The following is a 22,155-nucleotide window of genomic DNA, read 5'->3' on the forward strand; positions in this document are numbered from 1 at the left end:
GTTTAAATGTGGTAAACAGTATGTTGGCGAGTCAGAACAGCTATTTCACAAACATATGAACAGCCATCGTAGCGACTATGAATGCTTGCAAGACCTTCCTCTCACTCGACATTTGAGATCCCCTGGCCACGCTAAGCCAGATCTCAATCGACTGACCATTACAATCATAGACCACAACACTGCTTGGTATAGGGATGATAGACTCACTCAGAAAATTAAAAACTTTGGCACCAAATGGGATCAATGAAAAGGTGTAGTTCTAATTCGCGCAGTGCTTTTCATTTGGGTTATATTACATATTACTACGTAGTCTTTGTTGCTATTCCATTACCTTTGTCAACTCTGAAATTCTAGAATTATACAGTTTAAATCGCAGGGTGCTATTAATTTAAGATGTATAAATACGCAGCCACGGTCAATTACTTAACCTTTGACAAAATTAAAAATTTTAGAAATTATCAAACTGCTGTTTTTGTGGGGTGTGTAAATACGCAGCCTCTGCTGTAATTACTTTACCTTCGTCAAATTTGAAATTTGAGTATTATACCAGCTCAAATAGGTCAGTGTTTTTCATTGGGAATGTATTTCTACGCAGTCTTTGTTGTAATAACTCAACTTTCGTCACTTGTGTAATTTTAGAAATGTACCAGTTCATATCGCACATTACTATTTTTGTTAGAAGCAGTCTCTATTGTAAATACCTTACCTACGTCATTTGTTTTTTATTTTAGAATTGTACAAGCGTTTTTTGGTTTTAATTGTATAAATTTAAATAATCTTATAGTTAAATCAGAATAGATTGGTACGATTCATTTTACATCATAATCATACTGATGAAGGATATCTGTTTTCCGAAATATTTATAAATACTTACATTTAATGTTTTCTTTTTTAGTATTGGTGTTGTTTTGTACACATTTTAGGCGTTTATATAATTTTTTTATTGTGTACAGGTATCGTTACCCGTAACGATCCAGCGCACTCGTAAGAAAGAGCGTTGACTAATATCTAGACGTTTTATATATAATATATATATGATATATATTAAAGGAGATGTGGTATGATTGCCAATGACAGTGGTTTAACTGTACCATATAAGAACAAACTATCAAAATCAGTTGAAAAGGGCTGTACTCATCAGATCAATACAAAGCAGAAAAACATCTAACAAAATTACAGACCGGACGTGGCAGAGTATACATCCAATAAAAAAGACACAAAGGACAGATCTGAGAATACTCGCAGTTACTGCCAGCTATCTATTATTCTTGCTTTTTTGTATTCTAATGTTGTTTTTTTTTTTGATAATGCAATAGTTCCTGATGATGGTAAATCCAAAAAAGAGCTTCGGATGCATAAAATGTGTCCACTACTGGTAGGATATCAGTCAATGATGCATATGATATCATTAGCTCAGTAGTCAGTACGACGGTACTGGCATGATTTATAACATAACTTTCTTAAATTGCCCGTTTATAAAAAAATGAAAACAACACGTTATAAATTTCATGCGTCCGAAGTGCTTTTTTGGATTTACCTTCACCAGAAAGCTCAAAGCCAAATATTTGAGAGCCAAGGATGTATAAGAACAGAAACAGTTATATAACTTGATAAATTGATCAATTATTAAAAACCTTCCTCAGTCAAAGTTGATGGATTTGGCTATTTTTATGTCCTTTTTGGTAATATTGCTCTTCAGCTGTTTCGGTTCCTAAACGTCATTTGTTTTCAAAATATTTGGCTTTCCTGATGAAGGTATATCCATAAAAGCACTTCTGGTGCCAAAAAATTATAAAGTGTTATTTTTCTATTACACTGACAAAAATTGTAAAGTTATTACATGTTTGAAAGAAATCCACCAGATTGCAATACTTGAAGGTATAATTCTAGAGTTTTAAAGTGTTGACCACATTTTGAACAAGAACTTGAAAAGTGTTTATTTAAAGATTTACGTTTCATTGGCATACATTTTTCATAGACGCCTGTTTTTTATTCGACATGATGCATTCATTAAAAAATAACATTTCTTTTTATTAAAAAAAAGAATTACATTAATTTTGTAAATTCTAGGGCTTCCAAAATCCACAAATTTTAGTTTGCAATTGATGACTCAGTTGATGTGGATTGCCCGCAAAGGGGACGAAACATTATCTCGAACAGAATGGCGTGCAATAGAAGATCTTGAAAAATATGTATATAAAATAGGACAAAGTGAAGGCTGTCTGGACTCTGTAAAATTTGAGAAATACTGGAATGAAATTGTAAAGGTACACACTGTTTATCTTAATTTATTCCTTACAAAATTAAATAGTTCATTTAGTTTGCATCAACGAAGCGCTTACTGACATGATTTTTTAGATCCTGGTTTGTTTCGAAGGAATACCATGCATAACAAATACATATTATGCTTACCTAGGATAGGTAACAACAAATAAACTAAATCACATGGTATATTCTAAAACTTCAATGAACGTATAAACTGCTTTAGAAAAACAACATTTGTCAGAAAAAAAGTTCTAAGTACCGTTTTGAAAGATAACATCGGCCTTTTCTATGAATTGGAGAGCAGATGATTACAAAGGGTTAACAACTATTTCTATTTTTTTAATTGGATGCTGTCCAGTTTAAATTTGATTATGTGGTGATTTTTTTCTTAAGAGTTATTATTGAGACCCATCATTCCTTTACGACGGGTTCTTGGCTCATATTAGCTTTTATCAATTGTACAATTACATTATTTTTATAGGCCATAATTTAAGCTTTGAAATACAAAAAGTATTAAGGGTATATTTTCTTATCTCAACAATAAGTAAAAGAGTAGCTGGGTTATTTAATTAGTTAGCAACCCTACGATAAAAACACCTTCAACAGAATTACAGATCAACATACGGTTTGCATCAATACTTAAGTGTCCTTATAGTATGTCAGCCCTGGATACACCGAATTCTTTGGAAAATTCGTGTCTAATTTTTACAAACACCACCGAAGAAATGTCATCGATAGAAATGTCAATATTTACAAAACAAAACGATATACCTAGCACAACCACATACAAGGTTTCTCAATAGCCGAAATCGTTAGTCAAGTTCTTTTAGAAGTTATTGCCCTTAAATAACGATTTTAACTATTTTGGTTTGTTTCTTTGTCTATAATCATGAAACCATAAAAAAAACAGCATAGAGAAAATATATTGAAAGCAAAAATAATCGGCTCCTTTTATTGTCCTTAAATGGTTATTTTAGCCTATTTTTGACGTTTTTAGTTAGTTATAAAATCGGAAATTGTGATAGATGGAAACAAGGAATGAGTTGTCAAATTGACAGCAAACTGTGTTTTCTGTATTTAGAAGGCGCTTTTGGGTTTGTTTGACCTGCCACGTTCTATGCATATACATAATTCCTAAACAGCAAAAGTGAAAATCGTCAATATCGAACTAGACCTTTTTATGAGTTTTTTCTATTCAATGACGATAATTACGCATATTTTGTGAAAACATGATGTATTTAGAGACATTTAAAGAGTCAGAAATAATCAGACAAGATCTACTCATAATTCATATTGCCCAAATCGTCGGTAAACTATTTAAATGATCAATTTTCCTATAAAAAAAAAGAGCAGATACAGAGCGGGTAATCAAAAATCAAAGTATAATAAAAATGTTCAATACCATGATCAAAACGAAAAGCGACAAAAGAGTAAAACAATAATAACAACACATTACAAAGAAAGCCAAAGATTGGGCAACACGAACACTACCAAAAACCGGAGTTGAACTCACATGCTGCAGAATAGTGTGTGTCATATCCTGTGATTAGCACTCTTACATTAAATTTAGCGGATTGATATATGTCACTTGTCTAACTATAATACATCATCAAATGTAATAGTTTCAAATGTAAACCAAGTTTCAAAAAACAAAGGATGAACTAGATTTTACTCTTTACAGACAACGCAGACATTAAAAAATAAAATAGCCGGATAATCGAAACTAAAGCAAAAGCAAGATTAACCTTGAAATTAAAACAACGAGTGAATACAGGAGCTCTGGAATGGTAAGCAGTTCATGTTCCACTAGTGGAAACCGTCTTGGTGCTTATGTTGTAGAAATCCGCTGATGAGTCGCAATCGTAATTGTGGTTTGTTTCTAGGCTATATCTCATTTCAGGGATGTCGCTCTTTGAATGTCAAATATTTATTCCCAATATAATCGAATTTTATGCGACTGTCATACAAGCGAGAGGTTTATCTAGCTATAAAATCAGGTTTAATCCTCCATTTTCTATATAAGGAAATGCCAATACCAAGTCAAGAATATGACCGTTGTTTTCCATTCGTTTGATGTGTTTGAGCTTTTGATTTTGCCATTTGATAAGAGACTTTCCAATTTGAATTTTCCTTGGGGTTCGGTATTTTTGTTATTTTACTTTTTAATGAGATTGTAGCTGAGAAGCACTCACTCATTTGAAAAACTATCGATAATCTATCAATATCAATCGGTCTTAGATAACAGATTATACGTCTCCAATATATTACCCTAGTATCTACCATCGGTAGACATTGGAAAAAAAAAGAAAATTAAATTTGATGAAAAACGATTTGCAGACAAAGTTGACGAAAAGTTTTCTCTGTATTCATTTTTGTTAAAAACAAACTTTTGATTATTATTTTTTTACAGATTGTAGGTATTATTGGTGGACAAAATTTTAAACGAAGTACAGCATATTTACACGCGACAAGATAAAAATTAGGGAATGACAACAGTGTGTTAATTACTTGTCTGAAGGATTGTGTGTGGATTGAAAGAGACCTTATTTACAAGATATCTATTGTATTTTATCATCTATAAAGACGTTATTCCTTCTTTTGCGTAGATATGTTATTTGTGATGTATAACGGCGTAAGTCCTGACTGATCATTTAATTTTAAAATTGTATATGAATATAGATGATATTTCATTTACAAACATTGTGTGTGTAATAAAAACAAACACTTATAAATTCGATGTGTCCGGGATCCGAAGCAGTGAAACTGGTTGTACAGTTAATATGTGATGTGACGGTGTTTCGTATATATTTTTTTTTCTAAATTGATACCCTTGCTGACATTTGATTTGTTAATTTATATACTTGGCCAATCTACTGATTGTTAAACGTGCATTCATTTATTTCATTTAATAACTACAGGAAAACATAGAAACTAGAATGTGTCTGCAAATAATACTTTACACATGTGATGCGTCTGAAGCGCTTCTCTTGATAAATCTTCGTTAGAAAAGCCCAGACCCAAATATTTGAAAATAAAGAATGTGCATGTACATAAACACATGCAGGAAAGGAACCTTAAACGATATTGCTATTAAGATTTTCATTAATTTCAATGTGATAGGATTCTGCTTATCATCATAGGTTTTCTTCCTGATAGGTAAGCCCGATGAAATAAGCTATTGTACCGGTGATTTTGATTGGTCTTTCAACAAATCACCATTAGAAGTATTAACTCACTAGAAGTCGCTTGATCGTTGCAAAGCTTGATGTACAAAGGTGAATTCAAATTTTAGATTCGAAAGACAAGCATTTTCGTTATTCGATACGAGTAAAATCCTAAATTGAAAGTAATTAGTTTCCAGTCACTTGTAGTTAAATGATCAACCAAGAAGTGATAGAGGCATAAAACGTTCAATTTATGATACACGGTTGAAATTAAGTAATTCGAAAGCAGTTATTGTTGGCAAGGATCCTTGAAATTTTTGCTTTATGGAGAACGTTTCTGTATTTGTCTGAAGTTTGGATAGTAAATTTACTCTGAAATCTCTCTAAATTTTTTGCGTCACATACAGGAGAAATAGGTACATTACTATATTAAAATGACAATTCACTGAAGTTTTAAATACAGATTATTTGTGAAACGTAGTGGTTAGCTTATTCAAGTCCAGAGAAGAAAAACATACGCCTTAGAGACATTCAAAATATATTTAATGCAATGCAAGATATCATATAGATTGATGAAACAAAGCTAGCTTTATTTATTTTTGCGTTTTACTATTTTGATGGCGTCCTGTCGCTGCAAACTTAGAGTATTTTCATATCCTATGATAACTCATATCATAGATACAAATAAGAAAACTTTTCATAAAAACATATCTTGTTATGATCACTGTGACCTGTGTCACTATATACTAGCTAGTGGGGCAAAAACAATAATTACACTGGTTACATTAGGTAACAGAAGCCGAGTAGTCAGCACTTTTGTTTTTGCATGAAATAACATTAATACGGTCTTTTTCTGTAAATTTACCATTTGTATAATGCTAGATATTATATCTTTCTACTCCAGGACAGGAAAATACTAACTGGCATTTGGGACAATTTTTGAAGTTTTTTGTTTCCAATGCTTTTCAACTTCGTATCTGATTTTTCCTTTTAACTGTTTTGATTCGAGCGCTACTCCTGAGACTTTTTAAGACGCAACGCCCGTCCAGCGTCTCAAATTTTTAGTCCAGTATTATTTGTTAGTTTTTTAAGTAAGAAACAGCCTTCAATTCTCCATTGTAGATGGCCTTGTTACTTGATTTTACCAGGAGTATTGCGACTTATATGTATTATTTAAAGTACGTATTACCACGGCTTTCATTAGTGACTCGTAGGTAAAAAAGATAAATGTCAATAATACCACGCTTATCGTTTATTACGCAAGACGTGCATTTCGTCTACATAAGATGCGCTCAAAACAAAACAGATGGAGACCACACCTGAACATCTGCCATTTATACTAAAAACCTTTTCTTTTTTATCCCATTCGCACGAAGTTTTATTCACTACCCTTTCAAAACTTAATTTTCCGTACAACTTAATTATGTTTGGAAACCACTGTCACAAACCCCCATTCATTACAATACAAACTTATAGCTATCATCTCGGATATTGCCAGTCACAGACTCTTCAAACCAGTTCGCACTGGAAAAGATGAAACGGAGAAATGATCCTTTCTGTAAAACTTTTCTTTGCCAATAACCGTCTCGATGCAATCGACATGGGCAAAATCCTTCATCATATATCAGTTCATTTGAAAATACCTCTCTATTTTAAAGATCAGTCTGTACCTATCATTTCTTATACCTATACCAAACCAAATGCAACCAAAATTTAAAATTGCAAACACTTGTTGCAGGATATCAAAGTTGACGAATTCAAGTCTAAAACCCCTGATTTCACCTGTGTTCCCAATTCATATATCAACCGACTAGCAACGTTATTACCAGTGACCTATGCATTGTCAATAACCCTTCTCAGCGAAATGTGTAATCGAAAGGCCCGAAATATCGTGAGCCTTAATCCATCTATTGGAATAAGGCAATGGGTTTAACTCGAGAAAAAAAGACGTAGACAATCTTTCCGAATGGATTAAGGCTGTGAGGTCGTTGATACAAATCCGATTTAAAAAACTGAATTGGTCTGTGAATACACATTGAAGACCCAAATGTTGCAAAGACCCTGTCCGACCCCGCAGATAATGCCCCACATAACATCGTTTTTGTGTGTTACATGTAATCACATTACACAAACTGCTTGATGAATTATATATTAATTGATAATTCCTTGGAAACTCAACGACACTCACAAAGGAGGAAATCCTGGATAATCCAAGGATGAAGAACTGAATCTTCCTTTACTGTATTTAATAACTAAATTAAATAAATCACCCAAACATAAAATTCTCTGAAACTGACATTTTCAAGAGTCTTAATGCAGTATTGACAACATAATTGCTACGTTTAATGAACGGATTTTTCAGCAAACAATCGGCATTCCCGTTGGACACAACTGTGTCCCTTTTTTTGCCGACTTTTTCCTTAATTCATATGAGACTAACTTCATACAGGAGATTCTTAGAAAGAAAAAAAAAGAAGCTAGCATTATCCCTTAACTTTGATTTCCGCTATATCAAGGATGTCCTCTCACTAAATAATTTAAAGTTAGGTGACTACGTTGAACGTATCTATCCCATCGAACTTGAAATAAAGAATACAACAGATACAGTTAAGTCTGCCTCATATTTTGACTTCGATCTAGAAATTGACAATGAGGGTTTAACTTGGTTGAAAACAAAACTTTAAGATAAAAAAGATGATTTCAGCTTCCCAGTGGTAGCAACATTCCAGCAGCTCCTGTATATAGAGTATATATCTCCCAGTTGATACGATATTCCAGGGCTTGCATTTCATATCATAATTTCCTTGATATAGGGTTGCTGTTCACAAGGAAGGTATTTAACCAAAAGTTCCAAGGGGAGAAGTTGAAATTATCCCTTCTAAAATTTTACGGACGCCAGCATGAGTTTGTTCACTATTATGGAATATCTGTTTCACATATGACGACGAATATGTTCAAATCGTCGACAGTCTATAACCTGATCCTGTTTTCTCCGAATGTGACCTACCGAATTAGACTTATCACTGTGGTTGTATTTACATGAGCAACACGACGGATGCTACATTTGGAGCAGGCTCTGCTTATCCTTCCGGAGCAACTGAGATCACCCTAGGTTTTGTTGTTTGTCTTTTTGGTCATTTTGCATTATTTGCCATGGCATTGTCAGTTTTTGTTTTCGACTTACAGGTTTGAGTGTCATTTTGGTATCTTTCGCCTCTCTTTTTTTAGCCGTTCAAAATGAAAAACAACATTTTTTCTCCAATCTTTTTATGTTGTTGCACTTCTTGTTTTGTAGATCACTATACTTACATACGTAAAACTTAGAAAATGAATTCCATTACTTTTTATTATTCTGCTTCTGCTTACTAATAGATGAAAACGTCGCAAAAACGACTGAATTTGCAATTTTACTGAACATCACAATGTATATTTACTTTATTACAAAACATACTGACACGTCTTATACTCCTCGTATCTACATATACAATGAAAAGAAGAGGACCATTAAGGTTCTAAATTGGCCCAACGATACTCAATGAATTATTTCATCAGACATAAAAATCAGAACAAATGGAACGACATTAACAACGATGTATACCAATGAACCATTAGTTCAATTGATAAGTGGCAAGAATTCACTGATGTTCTCATTATTGATTATTGAGTTACAGAACATCATTAATATACCTGAAAGTGAAATTAAGAAACATGTTTGCAAGATGCTGGTGTTTGTCTTTGTACAAAACTCACAAATATGTTTCCGCTATAAAAAAAAGTCCAGCATTTTGATAATATCATCTATGTATGTCTTGTTCTTGAGTGTGGTTCTTTACAACGCAAGATTTTACATGACTCAAAATAAAGAAACCAGCCTTTAGAATTGAAGTCTTTGGCAAGAGGTTTCGTGGAACATTTGACACAGTCACTATTGTATTGATCTCTTTCTGATATCTAAAGATTATTCGAAAATTTTGAAATGTTGTGGGATTACTTTTTACAAGGTAAAGGCTTCAGTGTCTGCGTTTCCCTCTTTACATGCTACATTTTGACGGATTTCCACCACAGTCAATATGCATGAAGAAGTTGTATTTTTCTGGTGTAAAAAAGTGCTACTGAATATGAATTTGAGTTTATATGAAAGATGATGCAGGCATGAAATTTGATACTTTAATCAATGTTTGCTGTCATCCCGAATCGATTATATTTCATGAGATAATCATTGTTATTATCAAAACGTAAAAAGTTGAAACCGAAATGTATCATCTGACATGTGTGTTCACATTTTAGAAGTAGATGTAAAATTTCCAGGTTTCCCTGACTGCTGATGGCTTTCCATACCACATGTTAGATAATTGTTTATTCCATTATTCTCCTATTGCCAATGTTTTAGAATTAGGTTTATCTACTCGTTAATCTGTTCGCATTGTCTTATTTGTACCCATTTTTCATTTTTCATTTGATTTTCATTATCCACTATTATTGGGGTTATTGTATATATATTTTATTTATCTCCTCTTAATCGAAGTCTATATATACAAATGAGATTTTTATAGGAGACTTTTTTAACAATATAAAAAGATGTGTTATGATTGGCAATGAGACTTTCCACCAGAGTCAAATTAACGTTGGTTTTAACAACTATAGCGAACTGCGCTGCCTTAAACAATTACAAGAAAACCATACAGTATAATCTGCTATATAAAAGGCCTTAACATGAAATGATGTGAAACAATTCAAATGAGAAAAACAACAGCCTGGTATATGACAAAACAATAAAAGAAAAACAAATATGACATACAGCAATCAACGAAAACAACTGAATAAAAGACTCCAGACTAAGCAGAGCCATATATGGAACATGGCGGGGTTGAATATGTCTGTGAGCGCTCAATTCTATCGCTTACCTTGGACAGTGGTGAAGTAGCACAATCTAAATATAACATAACAAATAAATATGAAGCAAAGTCCTGAAATAAAAACCTAATTCAACACGTTTATGTGTGTTTATAAGCATACCAATTCATTTATATCATAAAGAGACGAGTAAATGATCAAAACCAAAACATATGTTTTATCACAAATATAAATCATATCTAACGTTGCATATAAAACTATAGAACGCCATAACTGCCTTATATTGATGATCATCATTATATGCAGTGGTCACAGCATTATATGTAGTGGTCACAACGTTATATGCAGTAGTCACACCACTATATGCAGTGGTCACAACATTATATGTAGTGGTCACAACATTATATGCAGTCGTGCCAAAATTATAATTCAGTTGTCGGAACATTATATACAGTGGTCACACCATTCTATGCAGTGGTCACAACATTATATACAGTGGACACAACATTATATGCAGTGCTCACAACATTATATGCAGTGCTCACAACATTATACGTTTTGTGATGATCAGTGATGGTGATGATGATGATTGATGTATGTGATGATGGTGGTTCAGATTCGGTAAAGTTCGGAAATTTTTTATCGGAAATTACCGAATCCAGTCATAATTGATAATGCCCCGTTAACAAATTGAAACAGTTATTGAAGTCAGGCATGTTATTATTTAGGCAATTCGATTGAAAACTTTATCAGAAAAAAATAACTCCTGCTATTTTGTCTGCAAATTGGACAAACATAATTTTATTAATTTAGGGGAAGTTAATTCTGAGGAAATGATGATAAGAGTTGAATTGATTAACTAGTTCTGTTCGTCGTAAGAAATACGCATGGCATATTGTATGTAAAATAATGATAAAAATTAATGAAATATCGAAGGAAAGTTTGAATGATAAATGCCTTGAGTTCATTTCCTACTGAAGAACTTTAGAAATGTGCCACTTTATAGTCAGTACTCAGTTTAAAACCTAAATCCCATACTACGCTAGCTTATGTATGTCATGACAGAGCTTTTACTTGACTTCATTTTTCAATTTTTCATTTTTACATAATTTGTATCTAACAGATATGAACAACGCATTTCATTGTAGGTGTTTAATATAACTTTACATCAATTAATTTATTTCCAACTTTTTTACAAGCTTCATAGCACGTAAAGCAGTTTCTCTTCTAAATATGAGCAGCAGCCTCTTATAAAAATATAAACTTTCATAAGAAAAATTCACCCTTTCCAGACTCAGTTAAACATTTTCATTTATAGTTATCATCCCTTCGGAAAACGGAGTTTGCGGGAGTGGATAAAGCGTTTACTACGTTTGTTCGTCAGTCTGTCATGCACGGTTAATATATATAAAAAAAGAAGATGTGGTATGATTGTCAATGAGACAACTCTCCACAAGAGACCAAATGACACAGCCGAAATTAACAACTATAGGTCACAGTACGGCCTCCAACAATGAGCAGAGCCCATACCGCATAGACAGCTATAACAGGCACCGAAATGACAAATGTAAAACAATTCAAACGAGAAAATTAACGGCCTAATTTATGAACGAAAAACAATTATGCAACACATCAACAAACGGCAACCACTGAATTACAGGCTCCTGACTTGGGCTGGCACATACATACAGAATGTGGCGGGTTTAAACATGTTAATTAGCGGGATTCCATCCCTTCCTCTAACCTGGGACATAGGTGTAACAGTACAACATAAGAACGAACTATAAAAATCAGTTGAAAAAGGCTTAACTCATCAGATGGATACAAATATAAATGCATCTAACAAAAACACAGAGTGGACATGGCCGGGTACCGTTGTATATCCCAACAACAAAAAGGCACTAAGAGCTGATCTGAGAGTACTCGCAGTTACTGACGGCTAGTTCAAAGCCACTAACAACTTATAAAAAAAATCATGCATCTTAGTTTTGCATTAAGGGCAAGATTGAAACAAACTGTGAGTCAAAAAAGAATGATTTACTTTTATTGGATTTATAGTAACGATTGTCCATGAAAAAAGAGTCATCTTGACCTTAACTCTTGTTAAGTTTTGCATTAAGATACAAAATCTAATCAACTACAAGTCATAGAAAAATGATATCTTTTAGACCGCACATCTTTGATAACAACAAAAGACCTTGAAAAAAAAGTTGGTCGCCTCGACCTATATTTTACACACGAATGATTCTGATTAAAATTTGTGTTAAGGTCCAGATGATAGCAACAACACGTAAAAGAGGAATGCTTTTTGTTACTGAGCACTTCTTTGATTTTATTAAACGTTCGCACAAAAATCTTGTCACCATTACACACGCACTTAAAAAACGACACTCGTTTTTTCCATTGAACGAGGAGTAAAACAAGGGGACAGTATTAGTCCTACACTCTTCAAATTATTTATAAATGACATAGTTGAAAATTTTGACCATATAAATTCAAAACCCTTGAGAATATTAAATATTGATATAGGAAGTCTTTTGTTTGCCGAGGACCTTATAATTTTATCCGAAAGTAAAGAAGATAAAATTGAGAATGGAAATGGGGAATGTGTCAAAGAGACAACAACCCGACCATAGAGCAGACAACAGCAGAAGGCCACCAATGGGTCTTCAATGCAGCGAGAACCTCCCGCAACCGGAGGCGTCCTTCAGCTGGCCCCTAAACAAATATGTATACTAGTTCAGTGATAATGGACGTCATACTAAACTCCAAATTATACACAAGAAACTAAAATTAAAAATGATACAAGACTAACAAAGGCCAGAGGCTCCTGACTTGGGACAGGCGCAAAAATGCGGCGGGGTTAAACATGTTTTTGAGAGCTCAACCCTCCCCCTATACCTCTAGCCAATGAAGAAAAAACAAACGTACAACAGTACGCACAGTAAAACTCAGTTTAAGAGAAGTCCGATGTCAGAATAGGAAACAAAAGAAAATAAACAAAATGACAATAATACATAAATAACAACAAACTACTAGCAGTTACTGACATGCCAGCTCCAGACCTCAATTAAACTGATTGAAAGATTATGTCTTCATCATATGAATATCAGGCACAATCCCTCCTGTTAGGGGTCTAGTATTATACCATCATAAAATATATGAGAAGAACATAACCCGTGTCATGCCAACAACTGGTTTTAGAATAAACATTTTTAATTCCGATGCAAAGACCCTATAAGTGAATCAATATTAAAGCCAAAATATGCAATCTTTAATGACCTGACAACAATATCGTAACTATATACCTTCTTAATAAGTCTGTTTAAAGGTTTTGTTTGCTTTTGAGGTGAATACTGACATTTTTGTGCTTTGTAAAGAATATTACCATAAAAGTTTGGATGTGAAATACCCGAACGTATAAGATGTCTGCATGTTGAGTTATATTTACGAATGATGTCCTTATACCGATGATAAAATTTAGTAAATGTTTTGACTAGTTTATGATATCGAAAACCCTGGTGTAATAATTTTTCAATAATACATAAATTTCTTTCGCTAAATTCTAATACGTTGTTACATACACGAGCGAATCGTACAAGTTGAGATATATAAACACCATAAGATGGTGACAAGGGAACGTCACCATCTAAAAATGGATAATTAACGATAGGAAATGAAAAATCATCTCTTTTATCATAAATTTTTGTATTAAGCTTCCCGTTAATGATATAGATATCAAGATCGAGGAAAGGACAGTGGTCATTGTTAGTATTAGCTTTATTTAAAGTAAGTTCAACAGGATAAATTTCTTTAGTATACATACTGAAGTCGTCATTATTGAGAGCCAATATATCATTGCAATAAACCAAATTACCAAATAACCTGTTCTTATATCAGAAATATATCAGAGCAATAAACCAAATTACCAAATAACCTGTTTTTGTAAGAATATTATATAATAAAGGTCTTCAAAATATCTTAAATAACTTATCAAATTACTGTGAAAAATGGCTGTTGTGTCTAAATACTAAAAAAACAAAAACAATAATCATTGAACAAAGAACTACCAAATTGGAACCATACATTGTAAGGTTTAATAATAAAAAAATGATAATGTTACTGAATATAAATTTCTGGGCACTCTGATAAAAAATAATGGAAATCTAAATGCAAATTCAACAGATTAAGCCAAAAAAAGCTAGGAAAGCTCTGTTTTCAATAAAATCACATGCAGCCTTTTTGGGAAATTTCCCTGTTAATGTATCCTGTAATCTTTTTGATTCTCTTATTTAACCAATTTTAACATGTAATGCAGAAATATCATACATGAATACATATCAATCTTATTATAGGGCAAAGGGCAGATTAAAATCCGAAACCAAAGATATAGATAACTTCCAATATTTGGATAAGACTCCTTTTGAAAAGGTTCATGTTAATTTCTGTAAATATATTCTAGGTACTAAAAGGACATCTGCTAATCTAGGTGTTAAAGCTGAACTTGGTAGACAACCAATAGAAAAATATATAAAAAGACAAGCAATTCTTTATTGGGTTAGATTAAATACTGAAAACATAAACCCATTACTAAAAGAAGGTTATACATTAAGTAAACACCTTGACTCACAAGGAGAGTATACTTGGTCCACTTTTATCAATGAATATTGATATACAAAAAAATAGTTTCCTATCAAAATATGGAACAAGTTAAAAAAAACTAAAGACTTGGATTAAGAATGTTTCAAGCAACTTCTATGTAGAATTACTGGAAAATAAAATAAACTACAGTTTAAACGAAAATAACAAACTTTTTCTTAACAAAAGTATTAAAGCCAAGAATTTTATCTAAGATATCCAAATTTTGAAACTAGACGTTTATTTACAAAAATTAGAATTAGTGACCATAATTTACTCATAGAAAAGGGTAGATATCTAAAAATACCTCGAGACAATAGAACATGTCTAACTTGTAAAACCTAAGAAGATGAAAATCACTTTCTCCTCTACTGTCAAATTTAATAACCACCACCATCACATACATCAATCATCATCATCACCATTACTGATTATCACTTTCATCAACAAAAAACGTATAATGTTGTGACCACTGCATATAATGTTGTGAGCGCTGCATATAATGTTGTGAGCACTGCATATAATGTTGTGACCACTGCATATAATGTTCCGACAACTGCATATAATGTTGTCACGACTGCATATAATGCTGTGACCACTGCATATAATGTTGTGACTACTGCATATAGTGGTGTGACAACTGCATATAATGTTGTGACCACTGCATATAATGTTGTGACCACTGCATATAATGCTGTGACCACTGCATATAATGCTATGACCACAGCATATAATGATGATCATCAACATAAGGCAGTCATGGCGTTCATTATAAAACAATAATTTGAGTAACCACGTATTATAACTGAAAGCACTTTTGTATATACATTTAGCTATGATTCATAAATGGGTTTAATTTCAGTAATAGTGTAACAGCCACTATGTTCCGTCAGTTACTTTGTTCCGGCGGAACTTTTCAACTAGTTATTTCGTTCCGATGGAACTTTCCAACTAGTTGTTTTATTCCGAGTGCAGTCGAAAAGTTCCGGAAAAAAGTAGCTAATTGAAAAGTCCCGGAACAATGTAGCTAGTTGAATAGTTCTGGCGGAACAGAACAACTAGTTACATCGTTCCGAATATACCATGTTTCGTCCTTTTTGTAGAAAGAGGGGGAAGAATGAGTACCAGTATATATAAGAGCAAATCATTAATTTACAAGAATACCCAACGCACTGAAAGGGGTTTCTTTGGGGACAAATATGCAAAATTTAAGTTGTATTTCATAGCTCACATAAAACGGAATAAGTTGCATTATCATGCAAATTTTGTATTCATAGTACCCTCAAGAGAGGGAAGAATACCCCCCTCCTCGTGTGGTTCTTTGCATCAATTCTCCAAATGGAACTTTGTGACTGGTTGACAAGTTCCGTTGGAACTTTTGGGCTAGTTTGTTAGTTCCGGTTTTGACTTATTTGCCAACGAGGAACTTTGTGGCTAGTTGATAAGTTCCATTTGACTTTTGAAATCAGTATCTTGGTTTCCCTTTGAAAGGTTCAAATATAATACGTTGCGCTTTTACTTTGCATCAATTCTCCAAATAGAACTTTCTGCCTGGTTGATAAGTTCCGTTGGAACTTTTGGGCTAGTTTGTTAGTTCCGGTTTTGACTAATTTGGCAAAAAGGAACTTTCTAACTAGTTGATATGTTCCGTTGGAACTTTTCAACTAGTCACTTTGTTCCGGTGGAACTTTTAAACCAGAGGAAGAACAAAGTAACTAGTTAATAAGTTCCTCCAGAACTTTTCGGCTAGTTAGTTCTTTCCGCCCGGAGCTTTCCAACGTCGGAACAAAAGAGCATTTACAATAGTGTGTCGGACAAGATTTTTCAAAAGTATAAAATTCTTTTCGGTTCAGAACTATCAAATTAAATAACTAATCAACCCACAAGTATTTAAAACGACTGACATATTGATCAAATTTAGAAATACAGAAATATTACTTGATTAAGGGTCTATAAATGAATTTGTTAACTTTCAAAGTTTAGTATTGTTACATTGACATTATTTAATGATGAACCTACTTAGTCTTTCGTTAGGTAAGTTGATACAGTTAATTTTCTTGCATTATCTTTTTTTTTCTTTTTAATTTGCTTCTTGTCCGGTTTGTTCTGGTTGTTTGGTTTTTTTCTTCTTTCTTTTAAAATATGTTAGTTCACGTAGTATGTAGGTGATTTATGTTTACGTTGTTAATTGTTCGGGTTTTGTTATTTTTAGCTTTTATCAATTCTTATATTGTGTGTTGTTTTGTCGCTCGTGGTTAATATGATTAAATGAATAAATATGAGGTATTTGTAAACATTAAAATAAACAATGCTGTCTATCTTGCCGATCCATATGCAGATTCGCTTCCTAGATACTTTACGAAGGTGATTACTTATATTGACTTAGGAACAACTATAAATTGGTAGATTGGAAGGAAACATAAAAGTTAGATGTACTTTTACATAGTTACTAGAAACTTTTCAATCATTTATACTGACGTTATGAGCAGCTTAAGTATAATGCATCTTGTAAAACATTTGTAGTATTTCTCAGTCCACTCGTCCGTCTATTGAAATATTGTTAATAAAATTAAAGCATTGAAAAGCATATATTTTTTATCACCCAAATGTTTACCAACCTTTAAAGAAAAGCTCCTCTAATGGTATTGATTATTCTTGAATTTAGGTACCAGGTACTGAAATGATCGATCTCACTGCATGTATTGACATTTTGAATGCAACAAGAGCATGTGAAAAAATATAAATACTTTATAAATTATGAGATTTAATATTTAGTATCCGGAAATTTGAAGCTTCTGTCCAAAGGTGGAACAACATCTTGATTGACCTAGTAGTACAACATAACATGGTGGGAAGAATGAAAACTATGAGAGCGGTTACAGTTTACTGTGAAATTTTTCCAAAAAACAAGTAATTTTATTCATTCGACGTTCTCAACGTTAAAAAATATAATTTTCTAATCGATAGAATAGAGAATGGAAACGGAAAATGTGTCAAGGAGACAACAACCAAAGAACAGAAAAGTATCTGACTGCTGCGTTTTCATATTTCTGTACTTTTCGTTATTGTGGCTTTAAAATATTTGGCCGCAGCTACATTTGTACAGAGTATTGAAATCAGAATTCGTTATGATACAATAACGCATACATACAAAAGAGAGGCGAAAGATACCAAAGGGACAGTCAAACTCATAAGCCGAAAATAACAAAAACGTTAATTTGAAGATGAATTTTAAAAAAAAGTGCTTCGGATGCACAAACTTTTTAAAGTGTCATTTTCATATAGACATGTAACCAACTATAAATTTGTCTTGGGGCACGACAAAAAGGCCTTTTCAATATGTCAATTTAAATTTACAAATTTTCATAACATTTGCAGAAACAAAATGAAATAAAACCAAGTAACAGATACTAGTTACTTGTATTTCATGTGTAAACTTCATAGCCATGAGTCTTTTCATTTAAAGTGAACGTACATGTTTACCATTTAAATCACTTCTGTGTATATATATATATGGCTCTGAGTCATATCAGATTTTGATATAGATGACGAAATTGGATAATCACGACCAACACAGAATTATACAACAATTATTATCTTGTCAAACTAATAAACTAACTTTAAAGACCTGGGGCCTGGTTTTCCAAAGTATCTTATGACTGAGACATGTCTTACGATGGTCCTAGGGCATGTCATAGTCGTAAGATATGTTTTCGAAAGTTTCCCAAGTTATGATATGTTATAACTTTTATCGTTAATTTAATACACCTCGCGACATGACTTTTAATGGTCTTATGATTGTCATAAAAGTTACTTCACAATATTACGAGAGCATTTTATGAAAAGACAAACTTTCCAAATGAAGTCGGTGCATTGACGCAACACACTTACGCATAACAGTCCTATTGATGATAAACACCTCTATGTAAATAGAAAGAAAAAAAGCCTACCATTCTATTTATTGTCGAGCAGTTTGTGAAGTTTTTGATTCTTTCAATCTCACTAATTCAAATCTTTATGAATTATTTAACACAAGAGAGAAACGCAGTGGCTGGCTTAAGGGTAAATAGTCAAAATTTATTCTTCTCCATTTCGTCAATTAAGGTAACACGGTACCGAATGGCATATCTCCCGATTTCTAAAATTTTTGGCTCACTTGTTCTTTGATTCGAGTTACATCGGAATATGGAATAAAAAATGGGGGTCACCATTTTTGTTTTTTTGTAATTTTGATAAGTAAATGTCAATTTTTGCACCAAATTTACATAGATATATAGGGAAAATACCTTTTTTTCGACTTACTTTTCTAGATTTTTCAATGGATGGCTATTTTCTCATATACGGAGAAAGACTAAAAACTAAAATAACATTCAGGATTGTATACCAAATCCATACATGTATAAAAAAAATATTATATAATTACTGTCTTTTGATGAGGTAAATGTGCGGTTTTATTGACTTTTGAAAAATTGATATTCACTGAGGCCGACTGCCGAAGTGAATATCAGTTTTTCAAAAGTCAATTAGACCACATATTTACCGAAACAAAAGACAGTTATTGTTTTATTCCATTTTCCAAGAGAAAACAATGTATTTGATGTCAAATATTTACCAAAACCAATTGTATATCAAACATTTTACCATAACGTTACAGTTAAAAGCGCGTGACGTTCAGCGCGGTGAATATCACAGAGAATACGTACTAAAATAATACCAATATTGAATAAATGTCACCATCCTTGTTTTTTAGATAAATCGCTTCAAAGATGACCGATACGCCTAGAAATTGACAAAAAATTGTGACGTTATGGAATACAGAATAACGTTATTTTTATTCAGAAGGAAAAAAAAATATGTAACGGGATCTGAATGGTGTTTGTTATTTTATTTTTATTCCCCTTGTCGGGAAATTTCCTAATAATTCAATATAACATTCGACTGAGTTAATTTTATTTTGTCCTAACTATGTGCACTTTTAGCTTTCAAAACTTAACCCTACCAAACTAGACAATGCTGATGACACCGATGTATCCATGCATGAATAAAATAAAGTGCTTCAAAAATTTGATTTGGTAAACAGTGATGTCGAAGTACAATTTGAATTGATTGATTGATGGTTGCTTGGCGTCCAGTGGCAAATATTTCATGGATTTTCAGGACGATACAATACAATTTGAAAAGTTATGTCTAAAAGACACATTTGATGCAGCCGTCAAAAAAGGTTACACATTCTGTTAGTTGTGAATATTATAAAGAAAATCAACATCCTGATAAAATACGTATTCTATAAATATAGTATACTCTGTATGATGTGAACGTGTGGGTTGTGTGCGTTGCTAGTCGGACAAACCTTGCAAACTGTATGCAAAATTTCACTTGAATATACAAAGTTCAATATTCGGTCATTCGTGGAAAATTATTAAAAAAAGTGATCCTGAGAATAAACATGCACCCTCAATATAGGTAAAAAAAGACTTGGTGCAATATATTATCAAAATGCCAAATTCAGCAACCTGTCATAAAACATTAAAATCTGACAAGATGCGCGTATTGTATATGTACTAACACCAAGTACATAATATAAAAGTTAAAGCTTCAAAACTGTAATCCTAAAAAATCAGCCGTATAAACCCTATATACCAAGTAAGGGAAGGGCTGTCGAAGGACACGGGTAAAACAATATGCTCTCAGCATTTTGTCAAGGGAACAAAACATATATTAGCATATATGATTATGTTCTATTTTATAAATCATTTGGTGACAAAATATCTTTTTGAATAAGCAGTTCATAGTGGAATGGTAATATGGAGTCTCAAATGTAGCAACATAAGCAAGCTAACATCTACGTCATTTGGTCTTTGATGGAAAGTTGTCTCATTGGCAATCATACCACACCTCCTTATTTCATAAGCGATTGAGTTTTCTCCAGAAATACAAGATTTTTAAAGACTAACAAATACGTACTAGGAGACTGAAATATGATGCTGTTATAGTTAAAATCTGACTTATGTTGTGAACATATGATGTTATAATTTGATAGATTTGATACTTGCCATACTAAATATACTTATTAACTTTCCAATTCAAGGGACCAACGAATCTTTACTAAAACTACAAATTAGCTGTAGAAAAATACTCGTCCATCCTGCATTAGTCGCGTGTTATATAGATGTCTTTGGTTTTGTGTGTCGTTAATTGGCCATTTTCTGTTTTATTGTATATCCCACATTTCCACTTATGCACACAAAGAAAAAACAACCCTTTTAATTTACATAAACACTTGTATACTTGTTGTAAAAACTCCTTTTAAGACTGCGACTATTTGAGCAATATGTCAATCCCCCAAAAGGCACCTTTGCTAATCGTCTGTGAGTCGTTTTGTCTCCCCACTTTGTGAAACGGTGCGTTTTTTTGTATCCGCTATACCTGTACATCATGTCCAACTCAAAATTCCAAAAACACACCCCTCCCCGAAGACAAAGTGCAAATTAAAATGAATCTAAAATAAAATTGATTTTAAGATCTCGTTGGATTTTTGTCCCCCGCGCGACGTGTTGTGGTGGACATACAAATACCGGGCGTCCGTCCTTCCGTCCGTCCGTTTGTCTGTCCGGTCTTGTTAGCTCTCTGACGTGTACAATTCTTGCCTGATTTTTATAAAACTTATATATTAGGTTTATATCAGCATGTTCGCTGACAAGTTTGAAAATCAATGCCGATCAATTATCTAGTCATGCCCCTTGGATATATTAATTAGTATATGGAAAATTGCATTTTTAAGCACTCTCACGTGTACAATTTTTGCCAGATATTTAGATAATTTATATTAAAGGTTTATATTAGCATTGTCTTGCATAATTTCGAAGGGTAGTGCTGATCAAATAATTTTAAAAGAGTAATGCCCCTTGGAAATAATAATTATATCGAAAATTGCATTGCATTTGCTCTCAAATCTGCATTTCTCTATTAACGATATATATAAAAAAATCAAATCAAAGAACAAACAATTTTTGTTAAAGTTATAATGGCCATTGACAGATACAATATGTACAACGCGGGAGGGGGTGGGGGTGGGGGGCATTGGAACTGTTCTTTTAATCAGTTTGTTTTTGCCGTTTGAATAAAATAGGTGAATGAAAATATCTTGTTTGCGTTCGAAGTGCTACTCTGGATTTACCTTCATCGAAGCACCGATCATTCATTCATCGATTGTGGGGCCACAGGTTTTTAATTA

At 32.8% G+C, this 22,155-nt stretch overlaps 1 protein-coding gene across 2 annotated transcripts in view; it reads left to right on the top strand.

The window, feature by feature from the left end:
• LOC127706463 (uncharacterized) overlaps window positions 1–5,154 on the top strand; it is a 94,269-nt gene extending 89,115 nt beyond the window's left edge. For both annotated transcript variants that reach the window (XM_052211089.1, XM_052211090.1), the window contains 2 exons: window positions 2,071–2,267; window positions 4,676–5,154. In XM_052211089.1, coding sequence (XP_052067049.1) covers window positions 2,071–2,267; window positions 4,676–4,741 — 263 coding nt within the window. In that variant the 3' untranslated portion in view covers window positions 4,742–5,154. The remainder of the gene's footprint in view (window positions 1–2,070; window positions 2,268–4,675) is intronic.
• The last annotated feature ends 17,001 nt before the right edge of the window (window positions 5,155–22,155 follow it).

This window comes from Mytilus californianus, unplaced genomic scaffold (genome assembly GCF_021869535.1).
Source record: "Mytilus californianus isolate M0D057914Y unplaced genomic scaffold, xbMytCali1.0.p SCAF_6, whole genome shotgun sequence".
In the NCBI taxonomy this organism is placed as follows: Eukaryota; Metazoa; Mollusca; class Bivalvia; order Mytilida; family Mytilidae; genus Mytilus; species Mytilus californianus.